At 51.3% G+C, this 16,656-nt stretch overlaps 8 protein-coding genes across 8 annotated transcripts; 3 read left to right on the top strand and 5 right to left on the bottom strand.

Annotated features, from left to right (window-relative positions):
* Positions 1-529: 529 nt before the first annotated feature.
* Positions 530-2,104, bottom strand: BX661DRAFT_175301 (EXS family-domain-containing protein). Its single transcript, XM_051534034.1, has one exon. It carries the CDS (start codon positions 1,977-1,979, stop codon positions 603-605), a length of 1,377 nt encoding a protein of 458 aa, XP_051395064.1. The 5' UTR covers positions 1,980-2,104; the 3' UTR covers positions 530-602.
* A 222-nt stretch (positions 2,105-2,326) lies between these two features.
* BX661DRAFT_138918 (orotidine 5'-phosphate decarboxylase) lies at positions 2,327-3,109 on the bottom strand (the record flags this gene model as incomplete). The annotated part of the gene is made up of 1 exon (XM_051532755.1): positions 2,327-3,109. The coding sequence occupies one exon, from the start codon at positions 3,107-3,109 to the stop codon at positions 2,327-2,329; it is 783 nt and encodes a 260-aa protein (XP_051395065.1).
* A 243-nt stretch (positions 3,110-3,352) lies between these two features.
* BX661DRAFT_175304 (Rft protein-domain-containing protein) lies at positions 3,353-5,111 on the top strand. The gene has a single exon (XM_051534035.1). It carries the CDS (start codon positions 3,412-3,414, stop codon positions 4,999-5,001), a length of 1,590 nt encoding a protein of 529 aa, XP_051395066.1. The 5' UTR covers positions 3,353-3,411; the 3' UTR covers positions 5,002-5,111.
* A 1,994-nt stretch (positions 5,112-7,105) lies between these two features.
* On the bottom strand, positions 7,106-7,815 carry BX661DRAFT_175312 (mitochondrial ribosomal protein L27-domain-containing protein). Its single transcript, XM_051534036.1, has one exon. The coding sequence runs from the start codon at positions 7,543-7,545 to the stop codon at positions 7,276-7,278; it is 270 nt and encodes an 89-aa protein (XP_051395067.1). The 5' UTR covers positions 7,546-7,815; the 3' UTR covers positions 7,106-7,275.
* Positions 7,816-7,945: 130 nt separating this feature from the next.
* BX661DRAFT_139410 (NUC091 domain-containing protein) lies at positions 7,946-10,138 on the top strand (the record flags this gene model as incomplete). The annotated part of the gene is made up of 3 exons (XM_051532797.1): positions 7,946-9,334; positions 9,497-9,637; positions 9,677-10,138. 3 exons carry the CDS (start codon positions 7,946-7,948, stop codon positions 10,136-10,138), a joined length of 1,992 nt encoding a protein of 663 aa, XP_051395068.1.
* Positions 10,139-10,256: 118 nt separating this feature from the next.
* Positions 10,257-13,115, bottom strand: BX661DRAFT_175316 (glycosyltransferase family 20-domain-containing protein). Its single transcript, XM_051534037.1, has 2 exons — positions 11,444-13,115; positions 10,257-11,175 (listed from the first exon to the last, which is right to left on the bottom strand). Exons 1-2 carry the CDS (start codon positions 12,872-12,874, stop codon positions 10,345-10,347), a joined length of 2,262 nt encoding a protein of 753 aa, XP_051395069.1. The 5' UTR covers positions 12,875-13,115; the 3' UTR covers positions 10,257-10,344.
* A 534-nt stretch (positions 13,116-13,649) lies between these two features.
* BX661DRAFT_175317 (P-loop containing nucleoside triphosphate hydrolase protein) lies at positions 13,650-14,787 on the top strand. The gene is made up of 2 exons (XM_051534038.1): positions 13,650-14,353; positions 14,459-14,787. Exons 1-2 carry the CDS (start codon positions 13,758-13,760, stop codon positions 14,751-14,753), a joined length of 891 nt encoding a protein of 296 aa, XP_051395070.1. The 5' UTR covers positions 13,650-13,757; the 3' UTR covers positions 14,754-14,787.
* Positions 14,788-14,836: 49 nt separating this feature from the next.
* BX661DRAFT_167905 (uncharacterized protein) lies at positions 14,837-15,767 on the bottom strand (the record flags this gene model as incomplete). The annotated part of the gene is made up of 2 exons (XM_051533376.1): positions 14,837-15,553; positions 15,645-15,767. The coding sequence occupies 2 exons, from the start codon at positions 15,765-15,767 to the stop codon at positions 14,837-14,839; spliced, it is 840 nt and encodes a 279-aa protein (XP_051395071.1).
* Between the last annotated feature and the right edge of the window lie 889 nt (positions 15,768-16,656).

Consider the following 16,656-nt stretch of genomic DNA (forward strand, 5'->3'; position numbering starts at 1 on the left):
GCTGGCTGCGTCGGCAACGATGAACTCGCCAGTCGGCGTTCGCGCTTGCGAATCCAGGGTAGTGGTGCTCGCCGCCAGCAGCCATGTTGACTCTGCAGTGATGTTCTGCCCGGGCGCTCCTCCTTGGTCTCTGTGCGCGTCCATTCGGCGGAGTTGTGGCTGGCTAGGGGCGGTATCCAGTAGTATAAAAGGGTTTTGATGTGGAGGCGAGTGCGCTGCAACAAGCAATAAATGAGCTGAATGTGTGTGCGCCTGTGTCTGTGCTTGTGCTTATGCGCCCAAGAAAAGGTATTCGAGTAGAGTTTTGTAGGAAATGGAAAGAAAAGCATGCTTGTCTGTTTGCAATGCCCCCCCCCCACTTGCCGCTGTTGTCTGGTATTGTCCGGTATTGAATTTTGCCGAGAGTATGTGAGAAATAACAAACTTTTTTAATTTGCTGGCTTTTCATTGGCTGATCAAACACGATTTTAATGTTCACAGTCGCTTCTCTTGAAAAGTTTCGCTGTTGTTTTCTCTGTTGGATGTGTCGGTGTGAGCAAAGAAATGCCAATGTTTACTTTTAATGTCATAAAATTTGCCACAGATAAAAAACATATGAAGGATCAATTGTCGATATTGACCAAAGCAGCCTCCTTCTCAATACGCAGAAAGGTCCATTGCCAGCGGCGGTAAATCTCCAACACGTTGAGCCAGAAGCCGCCGTACGCCATCAAGTCGATCTGCACATAGGATGTCAGCTTCATAGTCCAGGTGATTCGCAGCAAAAAGTCCACGGCCATGGCCACATAGTACACCTCGGGCGATCCAAAGCACAGGCGCGGGCGCAGGAACCGTGGGAAGCCGCTGCGCCACGCCACGCTGCCATTGTCGGCGCTGCCCGCGTGCCAGGATCCAGGCATCCTGTCGCTGGAGTCCAGGGCATCCACGCTGACGTTGTGTTCCTCGTTTGACACGGCCCTCGGCCTCCGCAAGCGCTGCTGTTGCTGCACTTGGGGCACCTGTGACAACCGCGGTGACGACGGTGGTGCAACAAGGTCGGACAGCTTGCTGCCGTTGTCCATATGGCCCAGGCTCCAGTCAAGCGCCACATCCCAGTAGTACGAGTACAGCGAGTTAAATGCCACAGACACAATCCACATACTGAAAACCACGCGCAGCGCCCAGTCTGAGTACTTTGTCTCCAGGGTTCCGTCCACCGCTACGCGCCTCTGTGTCGCCGACAGGCAGATCACGGGAATGGACGACGCGTACTTGACTGCATTGGCAAAGTGCCTCTGGCCATCGCTGCCCCCGGGCACCGCGCGCACATACTCGTTGACGCACTGGCGCAGGCGGAACATGTACGGCAGGGCCACCAAAATGGCGCCAACAATGCCGGCATCGGCGCACGCGTTGGCCGCCCTCTGGTTACGCACAAGCTCCTCCAGACCCGCGATGTCGGCTGAGCTGTGCTTGGCCGGCTGCGTGCGGCCAAAAAGCGTGCTGAATTGGCAGGCGACGAGGAACAGGTCGGCGAAGGTGCGCGCGCAGCTGGTCAGGATGTCGGCCATGATGACGTCGGACAGAAATACGGGCTCGGACAGACTCGGCGTGGCTATGCGCACAAGCAGCCCGACAAACTGCATGCGCACCGTATGGCACAGCACCCGCTGCGGCATCGCCACCAGGGCGCCAATGACAACGTAAGTGACCAGCGCAATGTACGTTTGCATTCTCGGCGACGTTGCCACAAGCACGCACAGCAGCCAGCCCGCGAGCGATATGCAGCTGAGCACTGTGGCCAGCCGGAACACCTTCTGGTGCAGCCCGTCGTTTGGCGTGCCCCTGTCGGCCGTTCTCTGCGCTACTGGCAGCTCGCTGAGCTGCAGAATTCGCCGCACCTCGATGCCCGCCATCGAGAGGTACCGCAGGTTGGCCGCCCAGCCAAAGGCCGCCAGGAGCGTCAGGAAGAGCACCTGGAATGCGGCCGGAAAATACATTTCAATTAGAGTTAATGCGCGTCGGAGAAGTTATGAACACGCTCAATTCGCAGCATTACGCCTGAGAGCCCGCAAGCAAGAATAAAATTGTTTATAATTTGTGGAAATTAATAGCAAAACATTGAACGAAAAGAAAGAGAAAAGGATAGTAATTGTCAGCTCAGCGAGGATCATCGTCTGCATGTGTGCATGCGCGCGCGCGCTTTTCGCTTAGCGTCGCGAAAATAGAGCGGCAAAAACGCACTGTTCGTGGATTCTTCATCGGCCTCACCACCCACCTCGCCTCGCCTCGCCTCGCCTCGCACCTTCTGCACACGTAGTTGATGGGATTTGTTCTTTGAAGCGCCCTACTCAAGGCGCTTCAAATACGCGTTCCAGCCGGCCTCGCGGTAGCGCTGAGCCTCGGCGACGGCATCCTTGCCCGGGCCGTAGATGCCACGACCGACAATAATAACATCCGAGCCGTTCTCGGTGATTATCAGCTCGGGGGTGCGGTACTGCTGGCCAAGGGCGTCCCCAGAGGCGTGCAAGCCGACACCCGGCGTCATAGTGACCAGGTCGCGCTCCTCGGTGAATCGACGTGATCCAATAAACCCAAAGACAAAGTCGTTTCTGACAGCCATCTCGATGTTCTTGTCGGTGTACGCGCCGGTCGCCAGCATGCCCTTGCTGGACATTTCGGCCAGCAGCAGCAGCCCACGGCCCTTGGGTACTCCGACCTCGGCCAACCCCTGGATAATGCCCTCGCCCGGAATAACATGGCAGTTTGTGATATGCGCCCAGTCAGCAATGCGGTACACGCCCCCGCCGTACTGCAGCTTGACTGTGTTGCCGATATCCGCAAACTTGCGATCTTCGAAGATTAAAAAGTCATGCTTTATCGACAATGCCTGCAGCTGCTCGACCAGGTCGGTGTCAAAGTCAGAAATCACATCGATGTGCGTCTTGAGCACGCATATGTACGGGCCCACTTTATCGGCCAGAGCAAGGAGCTCGGCCTTTGTGCTCACGTCTGCTGCTAGAGAGAGGTTGCTCTGCTTGCGCTCCATCGTCGCAAACAGCTGCTTGGCCACCGGGTGCTGGTGCCGCTCGCCGCGCGAGGCGTAGGTCTGTTGCGAGAAAGAAGCCATTTTTTGCTTGCTGATAGGGCCGCGGGTGTTGCGAATAAGAGGTAGTTTGAGAAAAGTAAAGTTAAAAGAGGAGAGGAGTGCGCGCGCCCTGAAAGAACAGATCCCGTCCTCCATTTGGCGGCGAACATGTCTGATCAAGCGCAACCAGCGTGCCAGCTGATCGCTTGAGATAGCACGATTAACAAATCAGGCAACATACAAAAGGCGGCAGCGTCATTCCTTTTGTTGTGAATACCCCCTTTCTTGACCTTTTTACATCAATTTCGCAACTGCAATTCAATTTAAAAACATACAAGAGCTTAATGAGCGAAGAGCGAATGTCCCGCGCACGCAGCACGCAGGCGTTTGGTGGAGCGCAGCACCTCATGGGACTCCAGCTGTTCGTGCGCCTGGCCACCTTCAGCACCACTGCAATAGTAGTGCACCTGGCCGGGTACTCGGCATTCGGCGTAGCTTCCGTGCAGTTTGAGCTTTTGCTCTCGACTATTCTTTTTTTATCGCGCGAGGGCGTGCGCAACGCAGTGCTGCGCATTGACCAGACAGACCGCGGCTCCAGCCAGCCGTCGGATCAGGAGCAGCGGCTGATCAACGCCGCCCTGCTGCCTATCCCCGTCGGGGCACTGCTGGCCTGTGCGCTGTACGCCGTGTACTGCGGCGGGGAGGAGGCAGGCGTGCCGTACTATGGCGCGGCAATGGCTGTGTATGTGGTGGCCGCCTGGGTCGAGCTATGTGTCGAGCCGCTGTTTGTGCTGGCACGCGCGCGCGTCCTGTTCGCGGTGCAGGCGCGATGCGAGGCCGTGGCCGTGTTTGTGCGGTGCATGGCTGTGGCGCTGACGTTGTTTCTCGGAAGGCAAGGTGGCGACAACCGCTTCCGGCTGCTGGCGTTCGCTGTAGGGCAGCTGGCATACGCGCTGGTCATTCTCTGCGCGTACTCCTGGATGATGGCGCCGCGCCTGGGGTACGCCCTGCACAGATGCTACCTGCCACGTCGCGTGCCCATTGACGGCCAGCCGCCGCAGCTGGTCGGGCGGCGCACCGGAGAAATAATTGGCGTATTCGTGGGCCAATCACTGCTGAAACACGTGCTGACACAGGGCGACAGCATGGCCATGGCGCGGTTTGCGACAAATGAAGACATGGGTTTTTTTGCGCTGGTGTCCAGCTACGCGTCAATACCTGCTCGCGTCCTGTTTTTGCCGCTTGAGGAGGCCGCGCGCGCTGTGTTTGTGCGCTGTGAGCCAAGCGTGGCGCTGCATGTTCTGGCGACGCTGGCGCGCGGGCAGCTGCTGCTGGGATGTCTGCTGCTTGTTTTTGGCACGCTGTATGCGCCTGTCTTGCTTCCGCTGGTGGGCCAGGATGCTGCTGTGGCTCGCGTGCTGGCTGCGTATTGCGCATACTTGCCCCTACTGGGACTCAATGGGTTTCTCGAGGCCTTTGTGCACTCTGTTGCGTCGCGCGGCCAGCTGGTGTGGGTCAACATATGGATGGCCGTGTGTTCTGTCATCTACGTGGCCGTCGCCGTGCTGATGCTGACGCGGTGGCGGATGGGCGCCCTTGGCATGGTTCTGGCCAACATGCTGAACATGGCCCTGCGCATCGTGTACTGCTGCCACTTTGCCTGCACATGGTTGGTTCAGAAGCAGATGCAGCTGCCGCGCGTTTGGGATTTGGTGCCTAATCCGGCCGTTCTGCTGGCCTGTTTGACTGCTGGTTCTCTGTCAGCTGCGACCATTGGGTACATTGAACCGGTATCTGCACTCACCCGCCTGGTCACCTTGGCTGCCGGCGGAGTGCTGGGGTTGGGAGTGCTGGCTGTCATCTGGAGATGTGAACGCACATTTATCAGTGCTGCGCTCGCGTTGAGATCACCGGCCAAAGTTAAAACAAATTGAATAAGGCTGTAATATATCACGGCGTTTTTTCCTTTTCTCCGTTTTGCTTAGATAATAGCAAATTGCGAAATTGTAATTTTTGATTGAACAATTATATTCAGGCATATGCATATGATATGATATACCATCTAATCTGTATGATGCATGCTGCTTTTCTGCAGTGATTAATTGTCTGTTTGTTAAGAAGTTATTTTTGTGGTTGTAATAAATGTGTTTATTTATTAACTAGATAACTAAAAAATATCAATACCCTTTCCTCCACGTTGAATGAGTGGTTGTTAGCATCACACCAACTGTTTAGGGTTCAACACCTGCTTGTACGCCCAAAGGTCGGCGACAGTCTCGCCGAACTTCGGGCGAATGCTCTTGCAGAACTTTCCATAGTTCGTTGGCATCATCTAGATGGCTGTCTTGCCTAGACTCTCGCGGGTCGAGCTGTCAGAACTGTTCTTCATGAAGGTGACAACCAGGCTGATATTTAGCTCGTCGCTCGTGTACACCGACTTGAGTACAAAGAAGCACACGTCAAGTTGGTGGAGGAAAGACCTTGTCTTTTTGTAATTTCCGCTAAACTCAACCTGTACTTCTTTGCACTTAAGTCGGTGTACACGAGCGGCGAGTTAAAAATCAGTTCAGCCGTCACCTTGCTCAAGAATGACGCAGACCATTGGACCCATGAGCGTCTGGGCAAGGCAACAATCTATTTAATGACAAACCAACTATGATAAGTTTTGTGAGAGCATTCGCTCAGAGTTCGGGAAAATGGATGCCGACCTCTGGGCATATGATCAGCAGGCAGCCCTGAAGCAGTCAGGCTCCACGCGCTCGTATGCCGCGAAATTCTGCGAGATCACAAACCATGCTGCGTTTGAGATGAGATATCTCAAGATGTCATTTTTGTCAAACCTCAAACCAGAGGTCAAGGAAGTGCGCCTCAAGGGTGTATTATCCCTCCCTGGACGCCCTCATTGCCAGTACCATCAAGATCGACGAGGTTATTGTTCACGAACCAGCCACACCAACAACAGCCCACCCACTGTCCCCATGTGCCACCAGCAGCCCACCCACATGCTATGGAGGTCGATGCAATCTGCCAATGCCAGGACACAGCAAGAAATAATCTGCCTACAAATTCAATCTGCTACTGCTCCTTCGCCTGCTACTGTCCCTGCAATCAGAGCCCCACTACCCTGTTGCACAGACCGAAGGTATAGAAGTGGATGTTGAGGCTGAGAATCGCAAAATAGGTTTCCACCTGCATGGCGATTGATAGGGCACTGATTGGATCATGCTGGCATAAATTAGGGAGGTATTACATTGATGCCCAAACACACTCCCCATTTTGCAATGCACACGCATGAGTGTACACACACGAAAACCACAACATTGACTTGCCAAGATACCGATCTGCTCGCAGAAGATCCAGTTCTCCCTAACGGAGCGCACAATTGGCAATGTGCACAACAAAGACGACGAGGCACATATATAAGATGAGGCCGGCCCTAGTAGTATTTTAGAAATATCAATAATAACCCCTTTTATAAATTCAACCTCATTTTCTAACACTAGACAACTAGTGCTCCCCACACCCCCTCTTATTACAACAACCCGACAAGTTTAATGAAAACTGCAATAATGATATACTAAAAAATAATTATTCGATTAAAATAAAGCTAAAGAGTAACTGCATTAATCATTCGTATCGCTCTGCTATTTATATTGTCAGTATTGATACCCACACACCCAAATATAAAATAAACTGTTGATTGATCTATTGATCGATCACAAAGGACAAGCTGGATTATAATTGTGCCGCAACTGTCACTGCATAACTAACATTGGAAAACTATTCGAGCGAGCAAAAACATTTTGGGATAATGTTCCAGCTATTACTATACAAAATTCAGTACATTTAATTGCCCAAGCGTGTAAGAGCAGTGATACGCTCACGGAGGTTACTGGTTTAAAATATACAAAAAATCCATTAGCTTCAAAACATTTATTAAAGTTTTAACAATTTTTCTTTCTCAATAAGCAACCTGTAATCATCATGTATAAATATTATAAAAAAGCAACAGTTTCTGTTTCCAATGATTACTTTTAGTGACAAGTTGATTTATGTATATTGAAAAGGACAATCGGGAAATAATATGTGACAGTTTTGGCGCAAGCTAAAGCTGAATAGGTACAAATACTTTTATAAATAAAACAAAGCGCTGCTTTTTCTAAAACATGGCTTGAATTGATTAAAGAAGCACCGCAAAGCCGTTGCTTTTATACCTTGGCAACGACAAAGCTCTCCGCAGTGCAAGGGTCAGCCTTGAATTTGTCCGAGCGATGGGACACATACGCCTTGAGCTCGCAGCCGGCCATATCGGGGACAACAAACGTACGGACCTTCTCTAGATCAACCACATAGTTTCCGTGCTTGGTGTGACTACCCATTGAGCCTGTGCGATTTCCCTTGTAAAAGTTATGGCCCTTCTTTGATGTCATGACGCCACGCTTGGCTCCTCTGAATAGACCGCGAATGACCTCTTGCATTGTTGTTTGTGAATTAAAAGTCGAGAGCTGTGGATTGGGAATGCAATAAATAGAAGAGACAAAGTATGCAGAAATGCGAAATTCGGGTTTTGTTGCGCTCAATATTATTTTTATCTTCCCTCATAAAGCTGATATTAATTGGGTTGATTTGCGATTTGGTGATCTGTCAGTAATTTTTTGATATGCCAGGCCAAATGGCAGAGCAAAGAAAAAAAAGTGAGAAAAAATATGTACCTTTTTTTTGCTATTCTGTTGTATTTAGTGTCTCTCGCTAATATATATATTTTCTTTTCTTTACGTTTGCTCGAAAGTCGCAAATTGCATACTCCTTTTCTATTCTTTATTTACCCCCTCCTTTTCCTTTTCATATTAACACCTCAAATAGTCTGTTGTTCGAAATATGGGTGTTCAAAAGAAGGAGGCCTCCCGGCCCAAGTCGGATATCCCGACCAACCTGAAGCTCAAGGGCGAGAACTTTTACCGTGACCGCAAGAAGATTAAGTACATCAACATGCTGCGTGGTGGCAAGGCAAAGTACGACAGCGCTGGAAATCTCGTCAAGGCCGCCGACTTCCAGTCGAGGGATGCTGCGCCGGCGCGCGTTGAGCCCAACCGCAAGTGGTTCGGTAATACCCGCGTTATTGGACAAAAGGCTCTGGAGGAGTTCCGCGACCAGATGGCCACCAAGATCAACGACCCGTACCAGGTTCTTCTGCGCCGTAGCAAGCTGCCGACCAGTCTGCTACACGACAACACAAAGATCGGTCGCTTCAACATGCTGCAGACCGAGGCATTCAGCGATACCTTTGGCCCCAAGGCACAGCGCAAGCGCCCCAAGCTGAACGCTGACGGCTACGAGCAGCTGGTGCAAAAGATCACAGACTCCTCGGATAACTACGACCACAAGAAGGACATGGATCTGCAGGAGAACAAGCAGACCGAGTACTCGGATGCTGCCCGCGACTGGTACTTTAGCGCCGGTACGTCAAAGCGTATTTGGAACGAGCTGTACAAGGTCGTCGACTCTTCCGACGTTATTCTCCATGTCTTGGATGCGCGCGATCCCGAGGGTACGCGTTGCCGTCACGTCGAAAAGTACATCAAGACCGACGCGCCTCACAAGCACTTGATCTATATCCTGAACAAGGTTGATCTGGTTCCCACATGGGTGACTGCCCGCTGGGTCAAGGTGCTTTCGCGCGATCACCCGACGCTCGCGTTCCATGCCAGCATCAACAATTCCTTTGGTAAGGGCTCATTGATTCAGCTGCTGCGTCAGTTCACCAAGCTGCACTCGGATAAGAAGCAGATCAGTGTTGGTCTGATTGGCTACCCCAACACGGGCAAAAGCTCCATCATCAACACGCTGCGCCAGAAGAAGGTATGCACCGTCGCCCCGCTACCCGGAGAGACCAAGGTTTGGCAGTACATCACGATGACCCGCCGCATTTACCTCATTGATTGCCCCGGAATCGTCCAGTTCTCGTCCGGCGACACTGAGGAGGACATTGTGCTCAAGGGATCTATCCGCACAGAGAGCCTGCTGGCGCCTGAGGACTTTATTCCCGACATTCTCAAGCGCGTGCGCAAGGAGTACGTCCAGCGCCAATACAACATCGACAAGTGGGATGATGCCACTGACTTTTTGAGTGAGCTGGCCAGGATCACCGGTAAGCTTAACAAGGGTGGTGAGCCTGACCTGCACGTTGTGTCCAAGATGGTTATCAACGACTGGCTGCGCGGACGCCTGCCCCACTACCGCGCGCCGCCCGAGTTCAGCAAGCCCCTGGTTGGCTATGTCAAGAGGAAGTATGGTCCCGACGACGTGGAAATGCCCGAACTCAACCCCAATATGGTTCCCATCGGTACCCGGCCTGCAAAGGAGGAGGTCGTTGCCGAGGAGGAGGTCGTTGCCGAGGAGGAGGATGACGTCGAGGAGGAGGATGCCGAGGATAGCGACGATGGTAACAAGAAGAACCGCATCAACCTCGCCTCGCTCAACATTATCCAGCAGTTCAGCAAGATCCCTGTCATGACCGACTACTTGCCCATGGATCTCACTGGTGACAAGGAGCTCAGAGAGGAGGAGCGCGTGCAGGCTGCCGAGCTCGAGAAGCGCAACAAGGAGGAGGCCGAGAGGCGCGCCAAGAGCGGAAAGGCCGAGCCCAAGCGGAAGAGAAAGGCTGCTGAGATCGACCAGGACGACGACGAGGTCGAGGCCGACTGGGACGAGGTCTTCCAGAGCGCAGTCAATGACGAAGCCCCCGAGGTCGACTCGGAGCTGGAGTCTGGATTCTCTTCTGCCGAGGACAGCGACGAGGCTTCTGAGGACCAGGTTTCGGAGAACGACAATGCCAGCGAGAATGAGGCCGAGGCCAAGTCTGCTGCCATGGACGATGTTGACAGCGAGGACGAGAAGCCCACCAAGAAGTCGGCTCGCATGAAGACCAACAAGATGAAGGTCGGAAAGCACTACTATCCTGATGCCAACATCAAGAACAAGAACCGCAACAAGGTGCGCCCGGTGGCACCGGAGGAGATGGTCAAGCGCATGCGTAAGCCTGGATCGTGGAAGGTCAACAAGAAGAAGTAGACTTGACCCGCTATTACCAATAAAAAACTTTAATTGGTTTCTCTTTATATTCATTTCATTTCGTTTTTATATCTCGAATACAAAATTTACAATACAAAATTAAATAATGTTTGGCATATTAATTGAAAAATAAATATATATATATATAGAACTCGAAAGAAATATAAAAAAATAGTGGTGTAAAATGTACTTGCTTGCTCGTTAGCTTATTCTGTGGATGACTTGCTGTTTGCCTGTGCGTGCGCACTTTCGATATCCGCGACAAACGACGAGACAAAGCTACTGGCGCAGTTAATCAGGACCTGACGGTGCAGCAGGTTCCACCGATCAAGCTTCTCTTCGTCGCTCATGAGCAGCGCGTCCTTGATCGCCTGCGCGATGGCCCTTGTATCCATCGGATTAACACCCAGGGCGCCGCCATTGAAAGCACCGTACGTGCCGACAAACTCGCTGAGGATCAGCGGGGAGTGCTTCTCGCGCTGACAGAGCACGTACTCATGGGACGTCAGGTTCATGCCGTCACGGAGCGACGTGATCATCATGGCGTCGGCGGTCGACAGCAATGCGAGGTAGTGGCTATAGGGGATGTCCTTGTGGAAGAAAACCACGGGCTGGTGCTCGATAGTGCCAAAGCTGGAGTTTATCCGATTGACAACGTCCATGACCTGCACTTGCAGCTCGTTGTGCTCGGCCGTGGTCAGGGCAATCTGGATGAGCACGGTCTTTGAGGCAAACTCGGGGTTGTCGTTCAAAAAACACTCGTAGCCAAGAAGCTTTTGCCGCACGCCCTTGACATGGTCGAGCTTGTCGCGGCCTACCAGCAGATGGTTTCCGGCGTACTTGTCCTTGAGGAATTCAATAAGCTCGCCAACGGATGCGTTGCTCCACTTCTCCTCCACGCCGGCGGGATCGAGCCCCATCGCGTACTGGCCGACCACGACGTGGCGGCCGCCTTCTAAAATAAGCCCATTGGCCGAGCTCTCGACCCCAAGCACGCGCCTGGCCGTCTGCACAAAGTGGCGCTTGTACGCAAACGTCTAAAGAGGAACAAATTAAAATAAAACAAAGCGCTGGATTAATAATTCAATAATTGATCCCCTGACTTGTGCGTGGGAATAAAATGAATTGACGATATGACAACATATTCGCCGTGCATACGATACATGGTGCCTGATCACGCAGCAGCCACAAACAAATTGACTTTACATGCACAAAGATAATAGGGAAAGGGGGCATCAGAGATAGAGATAGACACAATGATAGGGACAGGTACAACAAGCATATGGACATGTGTGAGCAACGTACCTGAAGTCCAACAACATCGGCACCCAGCATGCCTTCCAGCAGCTCTCGGCGAACATGCAGACAGCGGAATATCTCAGAGCTGGGGAATGGGATGTGGAGGAAGAATCCGATGCGCGCGTTGGGCAGGCGTTTGCGAAGGAGCTTTGGCAGCAGCATCAAGTGGTAGTCGTTGATCCAGATGATGTCGCCGTCGCGATAAAACTCGGCTATGCGATCGGCAAACTTTTTGCATGTCGCCAACGATGCCTCGTACGCAGACTTTTCCCATCCGTGCCATTGCGGCATCTCGGGCATTATGTAGTGAAACGCAGGCCAGATGAGCTGCTTGCTGAAGCGCCCGTAGTGGCCCTCAAACTCCTTGTCTGAGACAAACACAGGAAGTGTCTCGAAGCCGTCCAAGAGCTTGTTTGACACAGCTTCCTTTCGCTGCTCGGACCACCCGTCGGTGGAGATGCCGAGCTCACCAATCCACACGCGCTCGGCAAACAAGTCCAGGCTCGCGTTGACAGCGTTGAACAAGCCAATGTTTCCGACGTTTAGATGCTCAACAACAAACTGGTCACTGGTGCCGGGAACAGTGGCCACTGCGCCCGGCGTCGTAGTGCCCGACAGCGATTCCTGGCCAGCCTCCGGCTGATACGTGTTGATCTGCAGCCCGGTGAGGGAGTAAGAAAGAATGTCCTGCTGCTTCTGTTTTTGCTGCTCTTGTTGTTTGGCAGAATCGGCCGGCAGCGCGCTGTCAACATTAGCGTTGCTGGCAGCACTACCTGGTGAGGCAATCACATCAGCCGATGACGGCGCTGCGGTGACTGGCAACAGCCGGTGGTCACGCAGAAGCCGGCCATTCTTGCTGACCCCCGTTTTGCGCTCACGCTTTTCGCGAAGCAGATCCATGTTCTGCTTGCGCGTAAAGTCAAGCGTGTTGGGAGGCGGCGTGTGCGCTCCGGCCGCTTCATCGATGTTGTACGCCAGCTGGTACGCACCAGCTTTTCCATTGCAAAGTGTGTTGCTGGCAGTGGCGGTAGCGGCGGAAGTAACCGCTGGCGCTTTCTTGTTGCCTTTGGTGTCTTCGGCACAAGTGCCAAGACTGGGCGAGGGGCCAGAGACATCGCTTGAAGCCACACATTCGTTGCCGTTTTCTCGCGAGAGTGGCGCCAGATTGATCGAGAAGGTCGAACGGCGGCGGCTGTGTGGCTGCCCGCTGTGGCCCAGTGGGGTTGTATGTGTGCGATGGACGCTGCTCCGGCGCCCGCTCCATATATGGTTGCGCCCGGTCGATCCGCTGCGGCTCATTTGCCGCTCGTGCACCTTGTTGATGCCATCGTGCGTTCCTGGAGGCGTGGTCGCATTGCTCGAGCTCTTTGAGACAGGCGGGTCAAAATTGACCGAGTACGGCGCAAAGAGCGAGACTACAAGAACTCTGGGCTCCATCGTGTTTATATTGTAAAATATGCGTGTTGTGATACTGCTGTTTGTGTTGCTGCTGCAAATAAAAATAAAAAATAGTTGAATTCAACTCTTGACTTTCAAAGAGGAATGCAAATACGTGTGAAAAAGTAAAGTATTGAAAAATCGAGAAGGAAAGCTTGCCACAATACTGGTGAACGAGAAGAATGAAAGGGTTTTGTCTCGGATTAAAAATATTTTTGATGATGACGATGATGCGCGCTTGGCCAGAACGATGTACAAAAAATATGCCTGGGAGCAGGGGGTGGCTTTTAAAGCGCATTTGCTATATGGGAGCGTCTACCACCCCAGCCTATCATTGCATCTGCTTGACAAACTTGGAAGCAAAACCTCGTATTCTCATGACGGCGGAAACAGAGAAAAATCGAAGTGTTTTTTTTAGCCTTTGCTTCTGCTTTTTCTGGTCATTCATTCACACGAAGCAAAAACGCCGGTTGCCATTGCACCATGACATCACGCTTACATTAAATCATCACCCGCCTGTTAGCCACAAAATACCCCTGTGGCCCTGAAACACACACAGCCAGCTGCGTGTCTGCAAGCCCTTGGCTGATCTGAAGAAAGATTGCCAATGACCATTTGTTCTCATTCGACATCACCTCTCTCACCTGCCAAAGAAGCTTCTTCAGCAATGTGGCTGCAAAATCTTAATTATTTCTCACCTGCTTAAAATTAATATACAACGGCAGGCTGCTGTTGAGCCGTGTTGTGCTTTTTTTTCTTGAGGCGCATTCAATACTTTGTTTTTTTGTCAATGCGACGCTGCGGATTGTGTTGATGTGAGCCATACTTTTGCCGGCTGGCCCATCGCCGGTGTGTCTGGATCGGCAAATTCTTCGGGGACAAAATGTGTGTTTCGGGAAATAAAATTGACCCTGCTTTTTTATATTTACCTTCAGATCATCCAAATATGAACACGACAATCATAGCAGCGGCGACACGCATAGCCAGCAGAATGCATTTGCCAAACCGGTTTCCGCTTGCGCCGATCAAAACGCCAAGGTCTCCAGGCCACCACCAACAGGAACGCCTTTCCCACACGCACTCGCGCAAGGATCTCGCTAGCGCCGGCAAAGCAGACCACCGACAAGAGCCCCCAGCTGTTCGGGGCCCAGCGTTTCCCTATTTCAGCCAGCGCGATGCAAAGTTTCTGTTTACTGCGACCAAGCCTGAGCAGTACAAACGCCTGAGCAATCCCGAGTTTACGTTTGCTGGCCGGTCAAATGTGGGCAAATCATCTCTGATCAGCGCCGTGCTGCGATCCCAGAGTCTGGTCAAGACATCGAAGAAGCCAGGGCACACGTCCACTTTGAACTTTTTTGGCCTGACCTCGAGCACGTACCCTGAGAGTGCCATTACTGTTGTTGACATGCCCGGCTACGGATTCCGCAGCCGTGACGACTGGGGGCAGTTCATCATGGAGTATCTGTCGACGCGCAAAGAGTAAGTGTCGCCGGAACCAAACACAAACTGCACGCCAAAAATTGCAAAAAAAAAGAGGGACAGTTTAACAGTTGTGTTTGTAATTGTGTGTGATTTCTGCTGTAGGCTCAAGCGTGTGTTCCTCCTCGTCGAGGCCAAGGTTGGAGAGCTTAAGACCACTGATTTGAGTTTTCTCGAGCTTGTCGAGCAGTATAACGTGCCGACGCAGTTGCTGCTAACAAAAACTGACAAACTGAAACGCACTGATTTGAATATAGTCAGCGGCAAGGTTCTCAGGGCCGCCATGGATGTCGCCCCGACAGCGGTTGTTCCGGAAGTCATTTGCTGCAGCTACAAGACCAAGGTTGGTGTTGATGCCATCCAGGAGGCGATATTGAGAGCAAGTGGCGTAGCCATCTAATTTGAAACCTTATATAGAGCGCATTCTTTTTTTTCCCGATACTCTAAAAAAAATTATAAAACAAAAATAGTAAATATATTTGTCTAACAACGTTTGCGCCATTCGTCTACAATGTACTTTACGCATATTCTAAGTGTCTCCTCCGCTGGCATATCGGACGAGCAAACCGCAATCTTGCCGCCCCACGAGTCACCGCTGGTTGTGGCGGCTGTGCTGCAGGCACCGATACCGTCGGGATTGCCCAAACCGATGTCCAGGTGCGCAGCGATAACTCCTGCGTTGTATTTAAGGAAATTAGGCCAAACGAGCTTGCCAAAGTATCCTGGTGGGTCGACCCACAGGCCATCCTTGGTGGCATAGCCGGAACGAGCCTCACGCCTTGCCTTTAGCGTTAAATAACGAGCATAAACAAACAAGCCAGTGTCGCACATCTTTCCAGGATGTGCTTTCATGTCGCCGTTTTCGGTCACCGACGGGTCATGGAACAGAAGAATCCCGTCGACCAGGATGATCGAAAAGGGAATATCTTCAGTCTTGCCAACACCGAGGCTGTTCAGCACAGACTTGCGGATGGATTCGAGGGTGAGAGATGTCAGCAGATTGTCGACATTGCTTGGCGGATTAGCCCACTGCGAAGCAAAGTGGTCGCGGATATTACCAGCCTCAGCAGCGATTTCCTGGGTTTCCAGCTGCTTGCGTACACTACAAATGCTTTCGGCCAGCTTTTCCATTTCGAATGCTGCGGGGCAGTCCCAGTCTTTAAATCCAGTCTGGCTGTCTACAGGGATTTGGTTATCGGACTAAAAGAAAGCACAAAATATGATGGATTTAACAGATACAAATAAATGGCTCAACCCAGCTTGTTTTCAATGACAATATGTATGTGTATACCTTGTAAAAGTCGTCCTGGTGGATAATAACCGTGTGTGGGAATAGCTTTAACAGATTCAATGCGATTGTCGTTTTCCCAGAACACGACGGCCCCGATAGGCCAAGCACAATGACCTTTGACATGACTATGAAAAACAATAAATATAGCTAAATGGGCTGCTAGGATGAACAACCAGATTAGCTGCAGTATTAAAAATATATGACCCTACAGCATAAGTGCATTCAAGTATGGCACATCAAGAAAAAACATTTATAGCTGGCGTTGGTGATATTATATTAACACCTCAGCATACTTCCATCGCCAGGCAATTAGACCCAAGTCTGGGGAACTCCTGACCCCGCCTCCCTTAGAATAATTTTAGTTATAGTGTCGTGTAACCAGGTATGCAATAGAGCTCATGACGGGCAAGGCGGCGCGGTTGACAATCAGCTTCATTCATCAACTTTAATTTTAGCCTGTTTTACATCTCGCTCAATGAATCTATTTTCTCTCTCCCTATAGCTGGTGTAGATATGAGTTGGTCTCTAATAGAGCACATCAAGGTCAAGATAGCAGGTTTATAATTTTTGACTGGCTTTGGCTCAGGGAGCAGTAATTTTTTTGCCTTGTTGTAATAGATCTATTTTATCTCTATAGCTGAAGTAGAGCCAAATGTATCTGCTTTCATTTTGCTGCTATGGAGGTGTAGGATCATCACGCTGTTATCAATCGACCAGGTGTCTCGCCCACTGCAGTTTGCCGTTCGAGATACGGCAGTATTCATTGGAGAGGCTCGGCGCATGTTTTGCTGAGAGGTGGAAAATTGCTGACGTATGTGGACCGGCTGGGAAATGCACCAACATTATTAAAACATACCAAAAATGGCAAAAGGCTGATTGCTGCAATCCCCAGACGCTCACTATGCCACATAATGTGCTAGATATGCTCGATGGATTTTGCATGCAGTATTTGGCTGTTTATAAATAAAACAAACTTTTATTTAAAAAAAGTGGTACATTGCGAGGTACCACG

This window comes from Kickxella alabastrina (genome assembly GCF_025024165.1).
Source record: "Kickxella alabastrina strain RSA 675 chromosome Unknown BX661scaffold_1, whole genome shotgun sequence".
NCBI classification, from domain to species: Eukaryota; Fungi; Kickxellomycota; class Kickxellomycetes; order Kickxellales; family Kickxellaceae; genus Kickxella; species Kickxella alabastrina.